This window comes from Pleurodeles waltl, chromosome 3_1, assembly GCF_031143425.1.
Source record: "Pleurodeles waltl isolate 20211129_DDA chromosome 3_1, aPleWal1.hap1.20221129, whole genome shotgun sequence".
Taxonomy (NCBI): Eukaryota; Metazoa; Chordata; class Amphibia; order Caudata; family Salamandridae; genus Pleurodeles; species Pleurodeles waltl.
In genome coordinates, this window is record NC_090440.1 from 788,825,262 (window position 1) to 788,845,818 (window position 20,557).

The 20,557-nt window shown below is 42.6% G+C and overlaps 1 protein-coding gene across 4 annotated transcripts in view; it reads left to right on the forward strand.

Annotated features, from left to right (window-relative positions):
- Positions 1–5,459, forward strand: part of SBF2 (SET binding factor 2) — a 1,701,375-nt gene extending 1,695,916 nt beyond the window's left edge. For 3 of the 4 annotated variants that reach the window (XM_069223624.1, XM_069223621.1, XM_069223622.1), the window contains one exon: positions 3,590–5,459. In XM_069223624.1, the coding sequence (XP_069079725.1) occupies positions 3,590–3,688 (99 nt within the window). In that variant the 3' untranslated portion in view covers positions 3,689–5,459. The remainder of the gene's footprint in view (positions 1–3,589) is intronic. The other variant, XM_069223625.1, reaches the window with a different exon arrangement.
- Positions 5,460–20,557: the final 15,098 nt, after the last annotated feature.

Here is a 20,557-nt window from a genome sequence, read left to right on the forward strand (position 1 = left end):
CCATTGGCTACTGCCCTCTGACCCTAACACACCCCTAAATTTAGTATTTAAGGGCGACCCTGAACCCAGCTCTTCAGATTTCCTGATGACCTCAAGAAAGAAGAAGGACTGCTGTGCTAAAAACCCTGCAGAGAAGAGAATGAGGCAACAACTGGCTCAGCCCCAGCCCTACAAGCCCATCTCCTGCTTCGAAAAGCAGCAAGAAAAGAAGCAACGAATTCTGCATGACCAGCGACCCCTGAAAAGCCTCCAGGGGACTGCCTCCATCACCAAGGACCAAGAAACTCCTGTGGACAGCGGACCTGTCCAAAAAGAAGATCAAGAAACCAATTTTAAAGGGACTTTCACCTCACTTTAGAAGCGTGAGTCCAACTACTCTGCACCCGACGCCCCAGCCCGTATCCAGAGAAACTAACTATCCAGAGAGGACCTCCAGGCGACTCCGACGACGTGTCCACCCTGGGCTGACCACTCTGCATCCCCCCAACAACACCTTCTGGGGGAATCCTGAGGACCCCCCTGACTGCGACTCCCTGGGATGAAGGTATCAGATGCCTTGAGAAGCACTGCACCCGCAGCCCCCAGGCCAGTGAGAAACTGACCACCGGTGCAGAAACGACCAGCAGGCGGCCCTCACGCTTGCCCAGTTGGTGGCTTGCCCAAGAGGCCCCCCTGTGCCTTGCCTGCAGCGCCTAAGTGACCCCGAGTCCCTCCATAGAGTTCTATTGAGAGCCCGACTCCCTGTTGGCCCACTGCACCCGGCCGCCCCCATGCCGCTGAGGGTGTCATTTTTGTGCCTACTTGGCGCTCCTCCTGTACTCCTCCAAACCCACCTGGTCTGCTCTCCGACAACGCGGGTACTTATCTGTAAGGAGACTGGAACCGGAGCACCCCCTGTCTCCATAGACGCCCAAGTTTTTTTCGCTCCTGTTTTACCTCTGCACCTGACCGGCCCTGTGTTGCTGTTGCTGGGTGTTTCTGGTTGCCTTGAACCCCCAATGGTGGACTACCTATGCCCCGGAGACTGAACTCTTAAGTGTGGTACTTACCTCAGAAACTGTACTGTACTTACCTCCTCCAGGAACTGTTGAAAATTGCAGTGTCCACTTATAAAATAGTTTTTTGCCATTTTAAAGAAAACTTTGTACAATATTGAATCTATTCAAAGTCCTAAGTATTACTATGCAAAGTGCCTTTCATTTAATGTACTTACCTGCTAAATGAATCTTGTGGTTCTAAAAATAAATTAACAAAATAATATTTTTCTATATAAAAACCTATTGGCCTGGAGTTAAGTCATTGAGTGTGTGTTTTCACTTATTGCTTGTGTGTGTAAAACAAATGCTTAACACTACCCTGTAAAAAGCGAAACTGCTCGACCACACTACCACAAATAGAGCATTAGTATTATCTATTATTGCCTCTGTCAAGCCTCTTGGGAAACCCCTGGACTCTGTGCTCATTATATCCCATTTTGATATAGTATACATAGAGCCAGCTTCCTACAGTGACGGTCTTATCATTGACTTATTGTTTGCATGGTAATGGAGAGTTAGCTAGAAACAGAGAGCAGGGATCTGCAAGACTACAACATCATTAAAATTAACAGGGACTGTTAAAAAAAGAGTATACTGAGAACAAGTGATGGGACTAAGTGCTAAAGCGTTTTAATGCAATGAATATAGTACAACTAAAGAAGGTAGATTTAAGAACGTAAGCGGGTATACAAAATAACAAAATGGAGAAACATAGGCACAAGATGAGACAAGCATATTGTATCTAGGATTTCATGTTCACAATTTAAATACCAATCATTGGAATTTACCGAGCATAATCTTTATGGAAGTGGTTTAACTTTAAACAGTGTCATCACAACTGGTAGATGGATGAAGAGGCTCAAAATGGATGAGTAGGCTCAAAATGTAGAAGACTCGCAACTCTTGAGAGCAGTCGTCGAAGTGCATTAAAACAAAGTATGGGAACTGTGATGCTGCATGCATTGGGGATGGGGTCAGTGAGTGTAGGGTGGGTTAAAAGGCGTGGCTACAAGAATAAAATAGTCTAAATTGTTTTGGTCTTTCACTGTCAGGTAGCTACACATAAAATAACATGCAGCTTAAATGAAAAATACATTTAAAACGTTATTGCTCAGTGGGAAATGCACTAATTTACATTATGAAACCTCTCTTAGTAAATGCACTGCATAGGTCTGTGTGTAACCAGAGAGCCACAGAATTAAGTCTTACTTGGTGCAGTAGAGAAAGGTGACTTGTATTTTTAGTGCTGCGAGGTCACAGCCTATGACAGAAAACACTGTGAATATGAAATACATTAAACTTGCATTACACACAGGGCCTCATTAAGAGCTTTGTCTGCCAAACTCCTGACAGGGTGCCCGCCGCCTACGTTGCAACCTCCCGCTGGAGTCATTAAGAGTTTCCCACTAGCTCAGCGGACAGAAACCTACGTTTCTGCCCACTGGCCTAGAAGGAAACAGCCTACAGCATTGTCTCCTGCTCATAATCGAGCCAGCAGCAATGTTGTAGCCAGCAAAGTGCATAGCAGACAGTGAACATTGCAACAGTACTGGAGTTTGGGGAGAGCCTGCACTGCCCATGCCAAGTGGCAGTATTATGGCCATGAAAAGGCTGGCAGAAAACAAGGTTGTAATCAGAGCGCTGCCCTGATGGATTAGGATCTCTGCCACCGCCAGACCCCCAGGCTCTAAGATCCTTGCGGAGCTAGCGGTCGGACCGCCAGGGTTGTTATGTGGTGGTCGGACTGCCGCTTAGGCAGCACTCTAGGCCGCCACTGCGAGTGTGGTGGTCATAAGACAGTGTGAGATAAATTGCTACAAAATATTTAAGATAAAATGATGTTTCCAAAATGTAGATATTATTAATACGCAAAGTGTGCGTAATGCAATTCTTTTTACTTTACGGTCCCTTCAACACCTCCAGGTGTAGTATGAGCAATATAAATACAATTAAAAGCATGCACTCCACAGCCAAGTTGTTAACTCTTTGCGCTACCATTCAAAAATAATACATTTTTTTTGTCATGAAGCTTCGAGTGATTAGGTCAGTTAAAGGCAGTACCAGCACCCAAACATCCTTTACATTTGCAGATTAATTCACAATGCATATTTGCATTTCTTTCAGGCAGCAGGCACCATGGCAGGAAGGCTTCTTTAGCTGTTTGGCTGATTGCAGTTTTACCCCACAGGAGACACACTGAATACACTTCAGCTGAGGCATTTAAACTGTCGGAATTAACTGCCCTAGGATGTTTGTCTTTTTACAAAAAGTAAGGGAACAGTGTTTCATAAATCATAAAAGTGTGGGGACATCACGCCCCTCCTATCCCGCCCACTTCGACCACTGCTTGAGAGCAGGTTCAGAGAATATGTAGTAAGGTTAGCCCGACATATCCTCACTGACTTTGACAACGCCGTCATTAGCTGCATTACATTTTTGTTTTAATGATGTGTTCTTTAAAGCAAAACAAAAAACCGGATATGTAAATCATTGGAACAACACTCTCGTAAATTGCCATTTTATAATATTTCCTTTCTTTTTTTTTTTTGTAGGTGAAAACCAGTAAACGTGTGTATAATTTCTGTGCTCAGGACGCACAAAGTGCCCAACAGTGGATGGACAAAATCCAGAGCTGTATATCTGATGCATAGTCTAGAACATAGGTACCACTGGCAGTTCGAAGAAATACATTCCAAAACACATTTTGTCAGCCTAGGGCATGTTTAAAAACATATAGGAAACACTACTGCACTACTACCGTTTAATATATGACATCTATGTGGAACATAGATTTTGTACAAGTAAAGCCTTGCGGTAGCTGTTTTTTGTTGTAAAATGTGTATGCAACCCTACCAAGCCTGGAATTTCCCTTTTGAGGATTATACGAAGGTTTACTGTATTGCCCTAACGAAACTATACCAATAGAAGTAAAACATACCTAAAATAATTTCCTCATCTGAAACTCTGCTTCTGTAGTCCAGTGGTTCAGTATGAAACAGGACTATTTTCCTGTGACTGACATTTGACATTGGGAATACACTAAATTCAGATGAAAGGGAGTTCCATTGAAAGTCTTTAGAACTTCAGAAGATGTTATGTTTATTTGGTGTGTTGTTGTAAAAAAAAAAAAAAATGCCAGTGCCAATTGATTTCCCTGCATGTGGCTCAGAGATGAGCATATCTTGTGTACATTTGTGTCTGAATAGTTAGTTGTCAATTTTTTTTTAGCAGAGAAAGTTCACTACGTTTTCAGTTTATTTTAATTTCATATTGTGTCTCCACTCATTATAAGATTTTGGTTGGGTACAATATTTGTAAATTTGCAAGACTTGGTAACCCGTGACATTCCAAACAATCTCCGTGCAATTTGGAGCAGTATAAAGCTATTTAATGTTTTTTATTTATGCTACCTATGGCTAATCATCTATTAAAAAAAGAAACTGATTATTGTCAGAACAGAAATAAGTGTAGCTCGGCGGTGGAATGTGGTCTGTGCTTTTTAACGAGTTAGTCCAGCTTTATAGAAGATAGAAATCAATTATGAAGGAACAACACTTTTTTTTCATTGTAAATGTTACAAAATGAATTATAAATGCACTAAATCATAATGCAAGCACTTGCACTTAATTTTTTGCAGTACAATACATTCCCAAGAGCAAGACGTGTTACAACGCAAAACAACATTGCCTTTTATATAAAATATGTACATACATTTTTTTGATTGTTATGTAATTTGATACTGAAACTACTTTTTGCACATAATGTATGAAATGTTTTCATTTTTTTTTTATTCGATAACAATGTGCTTAGTCTTAAAACCCAAAGTAATAGATGTTTTAGCTAAAACCACTTGTGATATTATAGAAATAGTCAATAGGTAGCAAGGCCGTTGTTTTTACTGTTGATATGTTTAATATCTCACTAATGTTTTACAATTTGAACTGTATATATGCGTTCGTATTTTGGAATGTTTCAAGTAACTCTGCTGGTAATGTAATATAAAACTAACCTAACTGACAAAATGTAAATGACTTCCTTGAAACTATGTCGTTTTTTGTGAGCAGCTGTTTTCAGGCATGCTGCAAAGTTCACTTAACACTTCTCACCCGCAACGTGGAAAATGTGGTTGCTTTTTTGATGCATGTGAAATTTGCAAGTGAAGTCTGTAGAAGGATTTTCTATCATTCTTGCTTTGTAAATCATCATTGAAAATGGCTTTTTGCACATTTTTTGTAATTGTCTTTGTACATGAAGTACTGGCATGTACTTTGTAAAATACAGATTCCATTGGTTCGTACATTACTTTGAAAATGTAAACAATATTATTTTTGGTAACCAGGTATTTTAACTATTTTATGTACCGGTTAAATGACCTGTCATGCTAATCTAATTGTAATAAAATATACCTCCTTTGAAAAGAAATTCATTTGTAGAGATTCTTATAGAATACAAATGCATGCTTTCGCTTTTACTTTAACCCCTTCGCTGCCAGGCCTTTTCTCCCTCAGGTGCCTTTTTTTGGCTATTTGGGGCAGTTCGCGCTTAGGCCCTCATAACTTATAGTCCACATAAGCTACCCACAGCAAATTTGCGTCCCTTTTTTTTCCAACATCCTAGGGATTTTAGAGATACCCAGAGTTGTGGGTTCCCCTAGAGGAGACCAAGAAATTAGCCAAAATACAGCGAAAAATGTTTTTGTTTTTTTAATGAAAAAAAGGGCACAGAAGGCTTGTGTTTTTTTCCCTGAAAATGGCATCAACAAAGGGTTTGCAGTGCTAAAATCACCATCTTTCCAGATTCCAGGAACAGGCAGACTTGAATTAGAAAACCAAATTTTTCAACACAATTTTGGCATTTTACTGGGACATACCCCATTTTTACTATTTTTTGTGCTTTTAGCCTCCTCTCACTGATATAAATGGGTGTGAAATCAATATTTGATCCCGAACAGCTAATTATTTCTAAAATGTAGACAAAATACTGAGTCCAGCAAGGGGTCATTTGTGTAGATCCCACAAGGTTTTCCTACAGAAAATAACAGCTAAAATAAAAATATATTGAAATTGAGGTGAAAAAACCAGCCATTTTTCTCCACGTTTTACTCTGCATCTTTTTCCTGCGGTGTCAGATTTTCAAAAGCAATACACTGTTACGTTTGCTCAACTCGACTGGTTGTGGGGATATATAGGGCTTGTAGGTTCATCAAGAACTCTAGGTACCCAGAGCCAAAAAAAGAGCTGCACCTTGCAATGGGTTTTCATTATTTACAGGGTATACAGCAAGTCATTTTGTGAAATATGAAGAGTGAAAAATAGGTATCAAGGAAACCTTTGTATTTCCAAAATGAGCACAAGATAATGTGTTGAGAAGCAGTGGTTATTTGCACATCTCTGAATTCCGGGGTCCCCATACTACCATGATAATTACAGGGCGTTTCTCAAATAGACATCTTTTTTACACACTGTGTTACATTTGGAAGGAAAATTTGTAGATAAAGACAAGGGGCAGTAACACTTGCTCTGCTCTTCTGTGTTCCCCCAAGTTTCCCGATAAAAATGGTACCTCACTTCTGTGGGTAGACCTAATGCTGGCGACAGGAAACGCAACATGAACACATCACATTTTTACATTGAAATCTGACGTGTTTTTTGCAAAGTGCCTAGCTGTGATTTTTTTCTCACCTGGTTATGTTACCCAGAATCCTTTGCAAACCTCAATATTTGGCAAAAATAACACTTTTTCCTCACATCTCGGTGATAGAAAGCTCTCAGATTCTAGAAGAGCCACAAATTTCCTTCCACCCAGCATTTCCCCAAGTCTCCAGATACAAATGGTACCACACTTGTGCAGGTAGGCCTAGTGCCCGCGACAGGAAATGCCCCAAAACACAACGTGGACACATCACATTTTCCCAAAGAAAACAGACCTATTTTTTGCAAAGTGCCTAGCTGTGGATTTTGGCCTCTAGCTCAGTTGGCACCTAGGAAAACCTGGACATTTCCTAAAACTAGACACCTAAGGGATCCCAGGATGGGGTAACTTGTGGTGTTCTCACCAGGTTATGTTACCCAGAACCCTTTGCAAACCTCAAAATGTGGCAAAACACTTTTTCCTCACATTTCAGTGCTGCAAAGTTCTGGAATCTGAGGGGAGCCACAAACTTCCATCTACCAAGCGTTCCCCCAGGTCTCCCGATAAAAATGGTACCTCACTTGTGTGGGTAGGCCTAGTGCCCTTGAAAGGAAATAACTCAAAATACTATGTGGACATATCAAAATTATTGAATACAAAACTACCTGTTTTTGCGGGGGCACCTGCGTTTTTGGTCCTGGGCTCAACTGCCATATAGGGAAACCTACCAAACCCAAACATTTCTGAGGGAGTCCAGGGAGGTGTGGATCCCAGGGTGTTTTCTTACCCAGAATCCTCAGCAAACCTCAAATGTGTCTAAAAAAATCACATTTTTCCAACATTTCTGTGTGGAATCACCGCACCAGCACAAATTTCCTACCACCCAACGGTCCCCTCAGTTTCCCGGTAAAAATGATACCTCACTTGTGTAGGTGGGGCAAGTACCTGTGACAGGGAAGATCCAAAATCATGTCGAAAATTAGGGGGAACCAAAGCGGGTGCAAAAGGGCAGTTTGAAAAAAAATGTTTTTAGTCTGACAAGTGGGGCAGAATTTTTGATGGTATAGATGTGGCAATGGTGGGTGGTAGGAGTTTTGTGGATTCCAGCAGATTCCGGAATGTTCCATTACAAAAATGTGGGAAAAATGTGTGATTTCCAGCCAAGTTGGAGGTTTGCATGGCATTGTCGGTAAGAAAATGGTGCGGGGTGCATGTGAAGCACACCACCGTGGACTCACCCAGATGTTTAGTTTTCAGATGTGTCTAGTTCTCGTAGATTTTTCTACATGGCAGCGTTTCAAAGTCCAAAAAGAGCAGCCCTAACCATTCCAAGTGGGACAATTTTGAGAGTTAGACAAGCTCTCATGGCCCAGATGTAAAACCAAAACCCAAAATAATCAAATGTCCTCTTGCTTACCGTGCGGTAAGATGTTTTAGTGTGCAGGGGGAGAGGTCAAAGACTTACCCCTTTTAGTTGGTGGAGGGGGTATAACCATGCCCATACTGGTTGGTAGCCACCACCCCACAATTTTTTTTTATTTTTAATTCCCTGGCAACTAGTCAGCTTTCTGCCCTCCTGCGGAGTGGATCGGAGTTAATTTGCCCTATCTGCCCACCAGTAGGCAGAGCAACTTTATCCCCAATTTTCTGGGGTGGGGGTATGGCCATACACCCACCCTCTTTTAAAAAAAAAAAAATCTTTCCTGGTCTCTGGTGGGCTTTCTGCCCCCACCCCCTTGGGGGCAGATGGGTCTTACAAAAATAGGCCAGTCTACCCCAACGGGGCAGAAATGTCCAACAGTAATGTGCCCCCATGGGGGGCTCCCTCCCCCCCACAAAACACACAAACACACCAATCCCTGGTGTCTTAGTGGTTTCTGCACCCCCCCCCCCCCCAGCGGGGCAGATCAGCCTAATAGAAATAGGCTGATCTGCCCCCAAGGAGGGCAGAAATGGCCTAAAATAGAGTTGCCTAAGGGGTCGCTCCCCATCTGTAAAAAAAAAAAAATGGAAAAAATCCCTGGTGCCTAGTGGTTTCTGCCCTCCTTGGGGGCAGATCAGCCTACCAGTCTGCCCCCAAGGTTGGCAGAAGTGGCCTAAAATAAATGTGCAGGTCCCCTAAAGCCAGCCCTGACCAAGGCGTTAAATAATGGCACTAAGCAGGCTTACCTCCATTATTTAGGCCCGTCTCCATCCTGTACACCATTTTTGCATGGGAGGGTAAATAATGCGCCTGGGCATTACAGTCATTTTTTGCCGGGGAACGCCTACCTTGCATCTGATTGACGCAAGGTAGTTTCCCGCTAGCAAAAAATGACTAACTCCAAAACTTTGCCGCTAGACGGGTCTAGTGCCAAAGTATAAATATGGAGTTAAGTTTGCTCTGACGCATCGCACTTGGGTTGTTACATTCAACAGTACAAAAAGGTTATGGGTGGAATGCTTCAATTAATCTCAGCCTCTGGTAATTACTCAGGCCACATATCATTCCTTCATTCTTTTGCACACCTTGCCACCTCAGTTTGGACCCAGCCACATTCCAATCAGTCTTGAACTTGCCCCAATAGGAACTGTCCAACTCGATCTACCAGGCAAGGTCCTCCGTCAACTGGAGCACAAAAAAACAAGCCCAGTTTCACCCTGATTTGGTCTTTTCAGTCCGGGGTAGTTTGATTTCAGTGGCAAACAAATGGTCAAGGCAGGGTGGGTATGAGGGGCTTGCGGCAAGCAGGGGCACAACTGAGGTTGAGCAGGAAGGGTTAGGGGCAACCAAATGGACAGTGGAAGATGGGTGTGATGGGCTCGGGGCAAGCAGACAGGCAACAGAAGGTCGGAGAGACAGGTTGGGGGCAAACACCCAGGCAACAAAGTGGGTGAGGGGGCAACCACTGGACCATGGAGAGTGTCTGGAAGGGGCAAAAGCAACCACATGGATAAAGGAGAGTGGGTGTGAGGTGTGGGGGAAACCACATGGACAGTGAAAGGCGGGTGTGAGGAGTGGTGGCAAGCAGATAGCGCAGCGTCAGCAGGAGGGGCTGGTGGCAAGAAGAGGGACAAAATCTGGGGCTGGGTGGAGGGCTGGGGCAAACACATGAGCAACTAATGGGACTGGGGAGGAGCACAGGTGAGAAGTACATGTGGCGACAGCTGTACAATACGCACACCTGTGCAGTACGTAAACAAAAAGAATAAAGTAGTGCCTGAAAAGGTGAGCAGTGGAAAGACATAATTAATGTGTTCATGCACTAGAGGAGGGACCAACACACCAATGGAAGACTACAAAAGCTGATGAATAAGAAGCAAGCAAATGAGTGACCATGAAGTCAACCAATTGTAAGTAAGCAATGTTCGGCCTAAAAGCCCCTGTAAGATAACAAAATGTCTCCAAAGAGACAGTGTATGCGCTGTCTTATGCAAGAAAGTAAAATGGCAATCTAGTTGACATGCTACATTTCTTCATGCAAGTTTATTGACAGCGAATAATTATCAAACATTTATTGTGAACTCTGGAAACTGGGCAAAAGTATACAGCCTATAACTTAAAAAGCTGTATTGTTTCGAATTTATTACAAGGCAAGCTCTCGCCATCAAAGTGTTCAAGTTTGTTTTCTTTCCATAAAATAATTCCAGGTTTACCAACATATTGTTGGTGTCATTTTTCTGAATACACAATCATACGTGGATTCCTTCCTTTGAAAGCCAAGTTCAAACTTATCTTTGCTATGCTTTTATTTTTCCCCATACTTGAAGGAAACACTAATTGTTACAATGATCATTTGTTTACGGAGTTGTTGGAGTGAGAGGTAGTGGCTGGTTAGGTTGGTCATCTGGCAGCTACTGGCCAAGGATTACATGTGGAGCGGACTTTGCTACACTACATCGCGTTCATACCTGAAGGCTGGGGATTGTGTTGTCTACATGACGACAGGTAAATAGGTGGAAGAGCCTTTATTAAAATGTTTGCTATTATTCCTTCTCTCCATTTATTCCCTGTGTCACCCAGGTATTAGATGGCAACAAAAGAGGAATACCAGCTGAGGGGTTGTGAAAGTGGTTGTAGATGGAGTGAGGCACAGACCACTGTCTCTAGCATGGGCTTCTTGAATGCGAGCATGTGGCTATTGACTGCTCCCACCTGCTATTCCTTTTCTTTGCTGCTGTGATGGGTGATTTGTGGGATTGCATTATGGGGAGAGAAAAACGCCACTGGCCTAGCAGAGGTGTGAAAGACGCAGTAGAGGGGTGGTACGGCAGTAACACATTCATTCAGCAAGGAGAGTGCTACCTGCAAAGGAACAAATGAATAAGGTAAGCCAATGAGTTCACCAGTAGTAAATAATTCTAGGGGTAGACATTTCATAAGCAGCACTAGGCTTCAGTCTCCACGGTCCTTTTCTGTATTTCAAGAAAAGAAACCAAACATGCATTGCCAAAGCCAATAGGTATCGCCTTTTGAACCTCTTTGCCAATACTGTGCAGCATCGCAAAAAAGATCATTGCATTTCTGTAAGATATGTTTAACAATACGCAAGAAGTAAGGTGTTTTTTTTAAATATAGGTGTTTTTAAAAAATATTTGTATTTTATTATGACATGGTAAACGCATAATAGGGCGCTACTCCGCACCCAGAACAATTGTACAACACAGTAGAAGTAATGTTAAATAATATATACATGATTTGGAAAGAGTGAAATCAAGAAACATTGGATTTGTTAACATAAGTAAAGTTCTCTAAGGTTTATCACTAGTAGTGCTAAATTGTACAGGTGTGGATAGAACGTGTTTAAGTGTTGCCTAATTATGAATGAATTTGGTTGGTAAATGTATGTAACTTGTTAACATTTTCTTGTTACATTTAATGGGAGCATAAGCAATATATATAGCGAGCATCTAAATATTTTCAAAGGCTTGCATGGCCATACTTCGCTTTTCATTAATAACGTTACCATGTCTCTAAACGCTTGCAGTAGGTTTAGGCAATCTTTGCCCCGCCCGGGTGACCATGAACGGATTTGGGATAATATTTTCAACCAGATGTTGAAATATATCTACACAGGTATACAATTACTGTTTACTTGGTGCATGTGATTATGTCAGTTTTGAAATGAACCTGTTAGAAGAACTCAAAAGATCTGACATTATGCAGTGCTTTAATTGTAAAATAAGAAGTGCTGGTGCCAAAAGCGCTGCTCGGACACCAGCGCCTGGGGCTATAAAATGTCAGAGCTTGAATAGCAAGAGTGCGCAGTCCCGAATGCACATCAGGCGCCTTTAATTCACTGCCGGTCACTCCCTACCTCTTGTCCCACTGTCACAAGTGTCTGATTTCTCCCTTGGTGACGGATTTTCTGTATTCCTCTTACACATCTTTTCCTTCTGTTTGTTTTTCCCCCTGTTGGTCTTGGGAAATGTCTGATGTGGAGAAACAAGTGCCGGTCCCCAAAGATAAGTGCAGTGCCCCCCAGACAACTACCTACTCCAATGAGGCACTAGAAGTTAAGCTTTTTTGTTATCGCTCTTTGGGCTTCAACCCACGCCTGTGTCACGTCAGTGTCTTTCAATGATTTGTGGGCTTGCCTTTTAAAATCTGCTTGCTTTCATTAGTGAAAGGCATGCATACGTCATGCCTTTTCTGGTGGTTAGCCCTCCTTGAGCGCAGCGACCAAGTACTGAAAACATACGAGGCTTGCTGTTTTCCATCTGGTTTGTGGACTACTTTTTCTCTTTTTTCGCAGCGCGATCTCGCTTGGCAGAAGTCGAGCGATTTGCATGACATCGACCCTGTTACATTATTAATTGCACTTTTGCCGGTTACGTAGATAATTGCACTTTTGCCGATAGGTTTCACTACGAATGAACTGTTATTTCAGTTTCTGTGTCTGCTTTGCACTTTTGGCAGCCGTCAGCTTGTTTATGTGAAACTTTTACTTTTCAGTTTAGATGGCAAGAAAAGTCTAGTTAGTTATGTGAAACTGTTTTATTTTCATTTTCAATTTATGCGGCAAGAAAATTCCGGTTAGGAGTTTACAATGCTAATTGCTCGAGCTCAAGCAAACGCAAGACCGTTTGCATTGCAAATGCTTGTTTAACAATTACTTATGGTCACAAATTGATTAAAGTTAGTTCCGACCTGATTTTGTGGCGCACTCACACACGCTCAGCTTTGACATGGTGTTTACATCGGGAAAAGGTACTCATTATGTTAGTGCAAGGCAAGTGCTCTTTGCGCACAATTTGTTTGTAGACATGTGTACATGTTGAATGCTCAATGAAAGCATTGTGTCAAAACTGAGCATATAAGAATGTGCCCAAAAAGCATTTTCCGATATAACTTTCATGATTTGTGTTGATAAATAAATGTGCGCACAGCTTCATGGTAGGTTTTTATTGCCTACACAATGTTCATTTCAAGGCGGACAGTGATTACATGCACAAAGTAAACATTACATGAAAACCCATGCGCTCGGGTCTCACTGATGGTGTAGAGATTATTTAAAACCCCTGCAAGTGTTTGGACACGGTAACGACATTGCTTAAAAGTCATACTCTTTACAAAGCCAGACGAACATGCTCTGGAAAGCCTTTGGAAATAGTTAGGTGCCCAATATAAATATTTTCTATGGGGGGTGCTACCTTGGTGGGTTTCACGGAGGAGGCCTGCGCGGTCGGTTCTCTGGCCTTATGGTAGCTGCTGCTGGCTGACACACTGCGCAGAAGGGCTTGGTTGGGGCCTGTTGTGACCTGATATCTGCTGTCGGGTGGGCTGACCTGGTGACTGCACGTGGGGGCTGTTGCGGCTCTGATTGCACCAACCGTCCTCCTGACTGAACGGCGGGCCAGGGCCTGACGCTTCAGCAGCCAGCTGCTCGGAGTTGGGGCACCCTGGTGGGTGCAGGCCTTCCACCAGCAGGGACACAGGCTCTGGAAGCAGGGGTGCTGCAGCACCCCGAGAAATAATCAGTTCAGAAGGTGAATGAGCTATAAAGTTGCCTTTAAATTTTGTGTTTATCTTGTCACATTTGCTGCTATGCAAAGACAAAGGTCAAATGTCAGTCTATGTCTTCTGACAAATTGCTGCTTATTTATAAACTGAAGTGCACTTTTATTTCTCTAACTGCAAAGTGAGAGGATTTTGTAAAAGTGATCTAGGTGACAAACCTGCTGAGGTACTGGAAAGGAATAGAAAGACTGTAGTATGCAACTTTTTTCCTAACACATATTTGAATATCAGACATATATCAGCAATTAGGAGCACACAAATGAAGCACTGTTCAGTAATTTTGAAGTGTGATGGGAACAAAGATTTTAGTGGGATCAAAACAAATCCAGACACTTTACTTGGTGATGTGCAAATGATAAATATTTGCTGAATCCCTTTCCACGCATTACCCTTTTTGCGCTAGTTTTACCAGTAAAACAGCATGTCTGTGCAAATTTAGTGACCATTTCAATGGACTTTTTTCTGTCTGTAAATGACAGTGCACTACCACACCAGTGCTCCAAAATGCACTACCAGCTCATACCATATCCTTACCACTCTCCTGCTGAATGGGCAAGGCTCATTTGCTACACTAGCTTTTTTTTAATGATGCTTGGATTTTGCATAATCCCAATGACTTCAGTGATCTAACATTAGTGGTAGCAGCCCGACTCTGAAATTGTTTCATCAGCACTGAGCAGCGGGTGCAACCTGCCACTAGAGTGCTGTCCAGGCTTCTGTGGCTCCGGCCGCAGGGACATCTTGAGCTGCACGGCGTCCAATGACACACTTCACCACATTTGATCCTGTTCTGAACCTTCAGACTATAGCAGGGAACTGCCTGGTCGCAAGTCAAGTGGCATCTTGATAAGTGATCCCTGCTTGAGGAGGGGAGGACTATAGCCGTGGCCGATTGTGTGTCGATGTTACTGTCGGGCACATAGCTGCAAGGGCCAAGGGTCAGAACCTTGGTGACCTGGGCCCTGAGAGCTTGTGACACTGTTTGGGCACCCAGGCTATGTTAAGCTGCACTCATTGCATTGGATAGCAGCATAATGAATGCACAGGATTAGCATACTGTAACCATCTTCATTGGCACCAGTGGGTCTTGTGATTGAGGAGCAGCTTGTGGTGCTGCTGGCCCTCCTGTAGTTATGGTCTGATTGGATAATATGACTGGCTATATGTGGCATGCTGTGCTTTAGCTTTGATGTGCTGTGCTTTAGCTTTGATGGTGGCTTCAGTTCCTACTACACTGTTCCTGTATTTTTGCCACACAGAGAGATGTTTCTCTGGGTGCCCTTTGACTTGAGTTGCAGGAACTGTGGATGAGTGATGCTAAAGGGTGATCTATGCTCACGTTGCAACATATATATTCAGTTGGTCATATCAGAGAGTGTACCACCATGTGTAAAACGCACCATAAGCAGTCCAAATTGCAGTTTAACAAGGGGCCACCCAATTAGAGGTGTCTCAGGAATCTCACCAGGCCTTGCCACTACTGCTGATACGTGACGTGAAGGACAGTTTTAAATTTATTGATAGCAAGACTGATTCACTGGCAAGTAGAATGGATCACTTTCATGAACATGTGGACAAGCAAGATCAATGACTTACCCTTGGCTAGAATTTCAGATGTGGAAGACTTGCAGCAGCAAGTGTCAGACATCCTCATTTGACTGGCCTGGGACCTCCAGGTGGTGAAAGCAGAGAATGAGGACCTGGGGTGGCACTCCACACAACAAAGTTTGCATTATGGGACTGGTGGAATCCACTAACACAGTACCCTTTGAGGAGCTGCTCCTAGAGTCAATCTTCGTTTTTGAGTCTTTCTCTGCGATTTTCATCGTTGAGTGTGCTCATCACTTCCTGGCTCCTAAATTGCCTCCAGGGCAGAGCTCCAGACACATCCTAGCAATTCTTTTAAATTACAGGGGGAAGAATCAAGTTTTCCAACTCTATGATCAACCCCAAATTTCCACTACTCTGGCTCCTGCATGGCTTTTTATAGTGACTTCACCCGCACGGTCCAGGCGATTAGGAAATCAGTATTGGAAGTGATGAGGCTTTGGCGTCCATAGACCATTAAGTACTCCCATGTTGTTGTTAACTCAATTGTGGGTAGAGCATAATAGTAAAACGCATTTTCATCTATGCCTAATTTTCACTCATTATTCTACCGTAGCGCATTGCTGCTTTGTGACATTATAATTTTGGCAGGAGGAGATGACATGTTGTACCTTTCATCTATCCTTTATATCTGAGGCAATATTTCATACATATTGTCAATAATATACATCTATTTCTGCTGCTGATTTAACTCCTCTTATTACTGTTAGTTATGTGCTGCTAGTCTCATGTTATACTGTTTCCATTTACACTTCTGTGGTGGGCTGCTGCGGCTAAGGAACATTTCTCCAGCACTGTTATGGGTCCATCACTGAGAGGCGGTTTGCGCTCCATGATGCCTCCATGTGTGGATCACAAACATGACTTTGATGTTTGATGCTGTAGAGTGTTTTTTCTTTTGAGGTCTCGTCTCGGCAGCGCATGCGCTGTCTCTTTGAGACATGCTGTATTTGCTCTATCGGCTTTTGCCTTGCCCATCTCACGCCCATTTGTTTTTATTCGTTATGATTTGTTATTTTGCGTGCCTTTTAAAAATTTCTTGTTTTTGTGTGGTTAGTTGTTTACATGTCCCTCCTTTTAGTGTTTTGCTCACGCCCATGGGCACTGCACTTGTTACATGTATTACTCCTCTACTCCTGATCTAGGTTACTTTCGATGGACTATTTTGTTTGCCTTGTTCTTTTGTTTCGATTGCTTATCTGCTCTTGTGTGCCTCTCTGTAAGGGTGCGTGCAAGCTGAGCACAGGGTATCTGCGAGATGAACAGGTCATTGCTTGCAGTGAACAATCCCTTTAGTAGCTTTTACCTCATCTGCTTTCGTTCAATAAAATCTCAAAGAAAAGAACTGTAAACACTGGTGGGCTGTCTCATTACTATACAGCGCTCTACAAATTCGACGAGAAAGGTAAAGTTAAAATGACACAGGGTGGTTGCGAACCATGGCACTTTCTTTTTTTTCATGAGGGATAATGTGGCTATAGCTAAAGATCTCTGAAGGGGGCTTGTCCCCATCCTCGGTAACTGCTAAGGACTCTTCTTCCCACCCTGATTGAGCCACAAAATAGGGAAGCAGTGTGCTTCCATTCCTTCCCATGCTCCTTCATTGGGGGTTTGCATCACTTGCCGTTTTTTTTGTCTCTTTCTTGGGAAGCATGAACTTAGAGCTTCTGGCTAGCAGGGACACATTACCAAGAGAGTAGCCTGACAAACAAATGCATGAGCGGTTCTCTCTTGGTTCAAAATGTTAGTGTGGGACAGTAAGCAGAGTTTCAGGGCTCCTCTGTGCTCTGAAGTGCCTGGAGGAATGTCTGCTCTCAGCTGACTTTCTGTGACTTTGTATAAACAACATAAAAGCATTTACATTTAGGTAACAGGCATGATTCGTACCGTTCTCGCGCACTCACAATTAATGGAAAAATAGTGTATCATGTTGTTCGTGTGGTTCGATTAATGTACTTCAGCCTTAATTATCAGTCTCTTTGCCACAGACAGTGCTTTAAATGGGCCGGTGCTGTTCGGTACTGAGTGCAGGCACTTTTTTAATTTGAAAGGGAGAGTACCGGCACATCTCAAGAAAAACGTAATACACTTTATTGGAGAGTACCAGCACTTGTCGGAAACAAGCAGGTACTCTAGCACAGAGTACCTGCGCTTACATTTTTCCACTTCAAGCACTGGCCACAGATGATGACATTGGTAATCACGGAAGAAAACTGATGTTTTGTGCCGTGTTGTCATTCATTTTTTAAATACAAAAATTCATGAAGTCATTTTTGCTTGAATTGTATTTATTCGGTAACATGAATCAAAATTTATCTCAAATATCGGGCTACCATTTAAAATCTATGGCACAAATGCAGCCTTTTTTTTCTTTATTAAAATTAGTTCACCCAACTTGCTCTGCACAGTTGTAAACAGGGCTGTAAATTAAGTCCTTACCTTTTCATATTGCTGTAGCTGGCGCAGGAAAAACTCCATACATTTCTTTTCAGCAACTGCTTCAGATTGCTGGGCATGACCCATGCTTACTAGTAGTGCTGAAGGCATATCGCTGGTTATTTGCAATCTTAACAATTTCCGTGCGCTGTTCTGGCAATGTGAATTGATCTGTTAAATTTGTTTATGTTAGTGGTTATGTGCTAACTACAGGGTGTAGCATCAGCCTCTAGTTTTCAGAAATGTGGTTCCTGAGGGCTCTGTTGCAGACAGATTCCTTGAATATTTTATGATAGTTTTGATGCTGTTGTTGTGCCCCTCAATAACATCCCCCATTATCTAACTCCCCCCCACACCCCCTGAAAAAGCATTATATTAGATGTGGGATAACCAATGCAGCCTTTAAGCAGCTTGCGGCTTTGCACATCATAAACTATGCAAATTAAATTAAAAGGTAGGTTGATTAACAGTATAACACGTTTGTAGCATATAAATCAGATGATGGCCTTGTTGTGGAAAACTCCGGTACACGTTTTCCAAACTGAAATTAAGTGCTAAACTTCGAGTTTTTAATAGTTGTTTCTGCTGGCGAGCATGAAGATAAATGGCAAAATCATAGCCAGGGCCGAAAGGTGACTGATTGTTTCCCAGCTCCACTGGCCTTTCAAAAACACCAGCATTAAAAAAAAATATAAGACACATGACATGATTTTGGCCTCTACACACTTTTTAAAGACACCCGCCTGCCCAGAAGCAGTCATTCGGTTAGTTTTTCTCTTAAAACGCTGCGATTGCATTCTCATTTGTTTTACCGGTGTTGAATACTAATTTGGGGGGACCTTTTACTGTGTGATCTAAAAGTTTTTTTTTTTTTACTGAAGGGGGACATTTTAATTATTGCATTACTTCTACCTTGGCACATTTCAGTTCTCATTTTATGTGAACTCCACTTCTATCATAGTTCCACTCAGAACGGCCATTTTTGGTTGTCAGTGCTCTAATCCTTTTCATGTGAAGCAGCAAGTTAAGTGGGTGGAAGGTGCGACCAGCGCCAGCCACTCTGCCCATTTGCTATCAGGACGGTCTATGTCATCAGATTTCCTAAAATCAGTTAACGTTTCTGCTACTCATTGTGACCTTACGTTTTCTCCAACTGACATTGAAGTTTTGTTGTCATACCTTAAGTGTAGAGATATGTACACAGCCTCCTCAGTATCATCACCTGCAATCTCCCAGGCATTTGCCGAGAGGTCACTAATGGGGGGCCTTATTAATGCATGTTCTCTGAGTCAACATGCTCAAGAAATTTCTAGCCTGCTCACTGATCTACAGCTTGACTTCTTGTTCATCACAGAGTTATGGCTCAAAGAGTGGTGCAACCCCGATACTGCACATGCTGTCCCCTGGGCTACACTATTCTTAGACAGGATAGAACAGAATCCTGAAGGGGTGGCTTGGCTCTAATTATTTGTGAGGCTATTCAATGTCATGCTTTTGTTTTAGGCCCCCTGAAAGGGGCAGAAAGCCTCGGCTTTACTCTTAAAATTAGTCCCTCCACTTCTTTTGCTGGAAGGCTTATCTATCGTCTCCCTAGCCCCTGCTCTAATTTACTAGCTTCGCTAGAAGCTCTTGTGCCTTCCATACTTAGCTATGCAAATTTTACAATTCTGGGAGATTTCGACCTTCATTTGGAATGCAGCAACAATTTGGAAGTGGCCAATTTTATAGACACCTTAAGTACTTTTAGTCTTCATCAATTGGTCCTCACCCAGTCCCACTACAGGGCATATCCTGGATGGAGTCTGTGCCAATGACTCCAATTTGATAATGGAACCCCCCATGCGGCAGGTCTGGTCTGCCCATATGTTAATCCTGTTTAGACTTCAATATGAGTCAGATAGTTTACCTTCCCCTCAGCTTGGAAGAGGTTCCCAAAACATTCGGCAATGGGAAAGGTTACTGTCTGATCCCAATCTCACCATGGATCTATCGTCCTCCACCCCCACTTTGATAGGAAAAGTAGCAGAGGAAGCCTTGTCCTTTAAGAACAGGATCACCCAAGCTACCAATAAATTAGCTCGTGTTATTCCTTTTAAGAATAAACAGAGCTCTCAGCCCTCAGTTCCATGGTACACTGAGGCTATAGCAGGACAGCACCGCCACTGTAAACAACTGGAACAGAAATGGCATAGAGCCTATAATGCAGAAGACCTGCTTCAATTTAGAAGGACTTTGAAAACTTACCAGTGTTATATTAAGTCAGCAAAAAATGCTTTTTTCTCCACCCAAATTGATGAAGCCCAATCTAACTCAAAAACAATCTTTAAAATTGCCAAAGCATTTTTAGAAACCTAAAGCAATGATCAGGGACATTTCACCTTCTCAAACCTTATGCAATGAAATATCCTCATTATTTTAAGAAAAAATACCTACCATTCAACAGGAGTTTAGAAACATCTCCCCTTTAAAAGTGACTCAGCGGGGAACAGGAGTGTCACTGACAACATTTCAGAAAATCACATTACTTCAGTCACAACAGGCTATCCTATCTTGTAAATCAGGATGCCCTCATGATCCCTGCCCCCCTTCTATACTTCCCAGAGTGGTTGACTGTGTAAAACCAGTGGTCAATTAAATCCTTAACACTTCACTGGCCAGTGCCGAGGTCCCTAACGACTGGAAATTAGCAGTTGTCAAACCACTTCAGAAAAACAGTTGCCTGACCCGACTACTCTTTCAAATCTCCGTCCTATCTCACTTCTCCCTGCTTTGAGCAAGATCATCAAAAAATTGGTAAATGATCAATTAACTAAGTTCCTTGAGGAGGCTAATATCCTCCATCCAT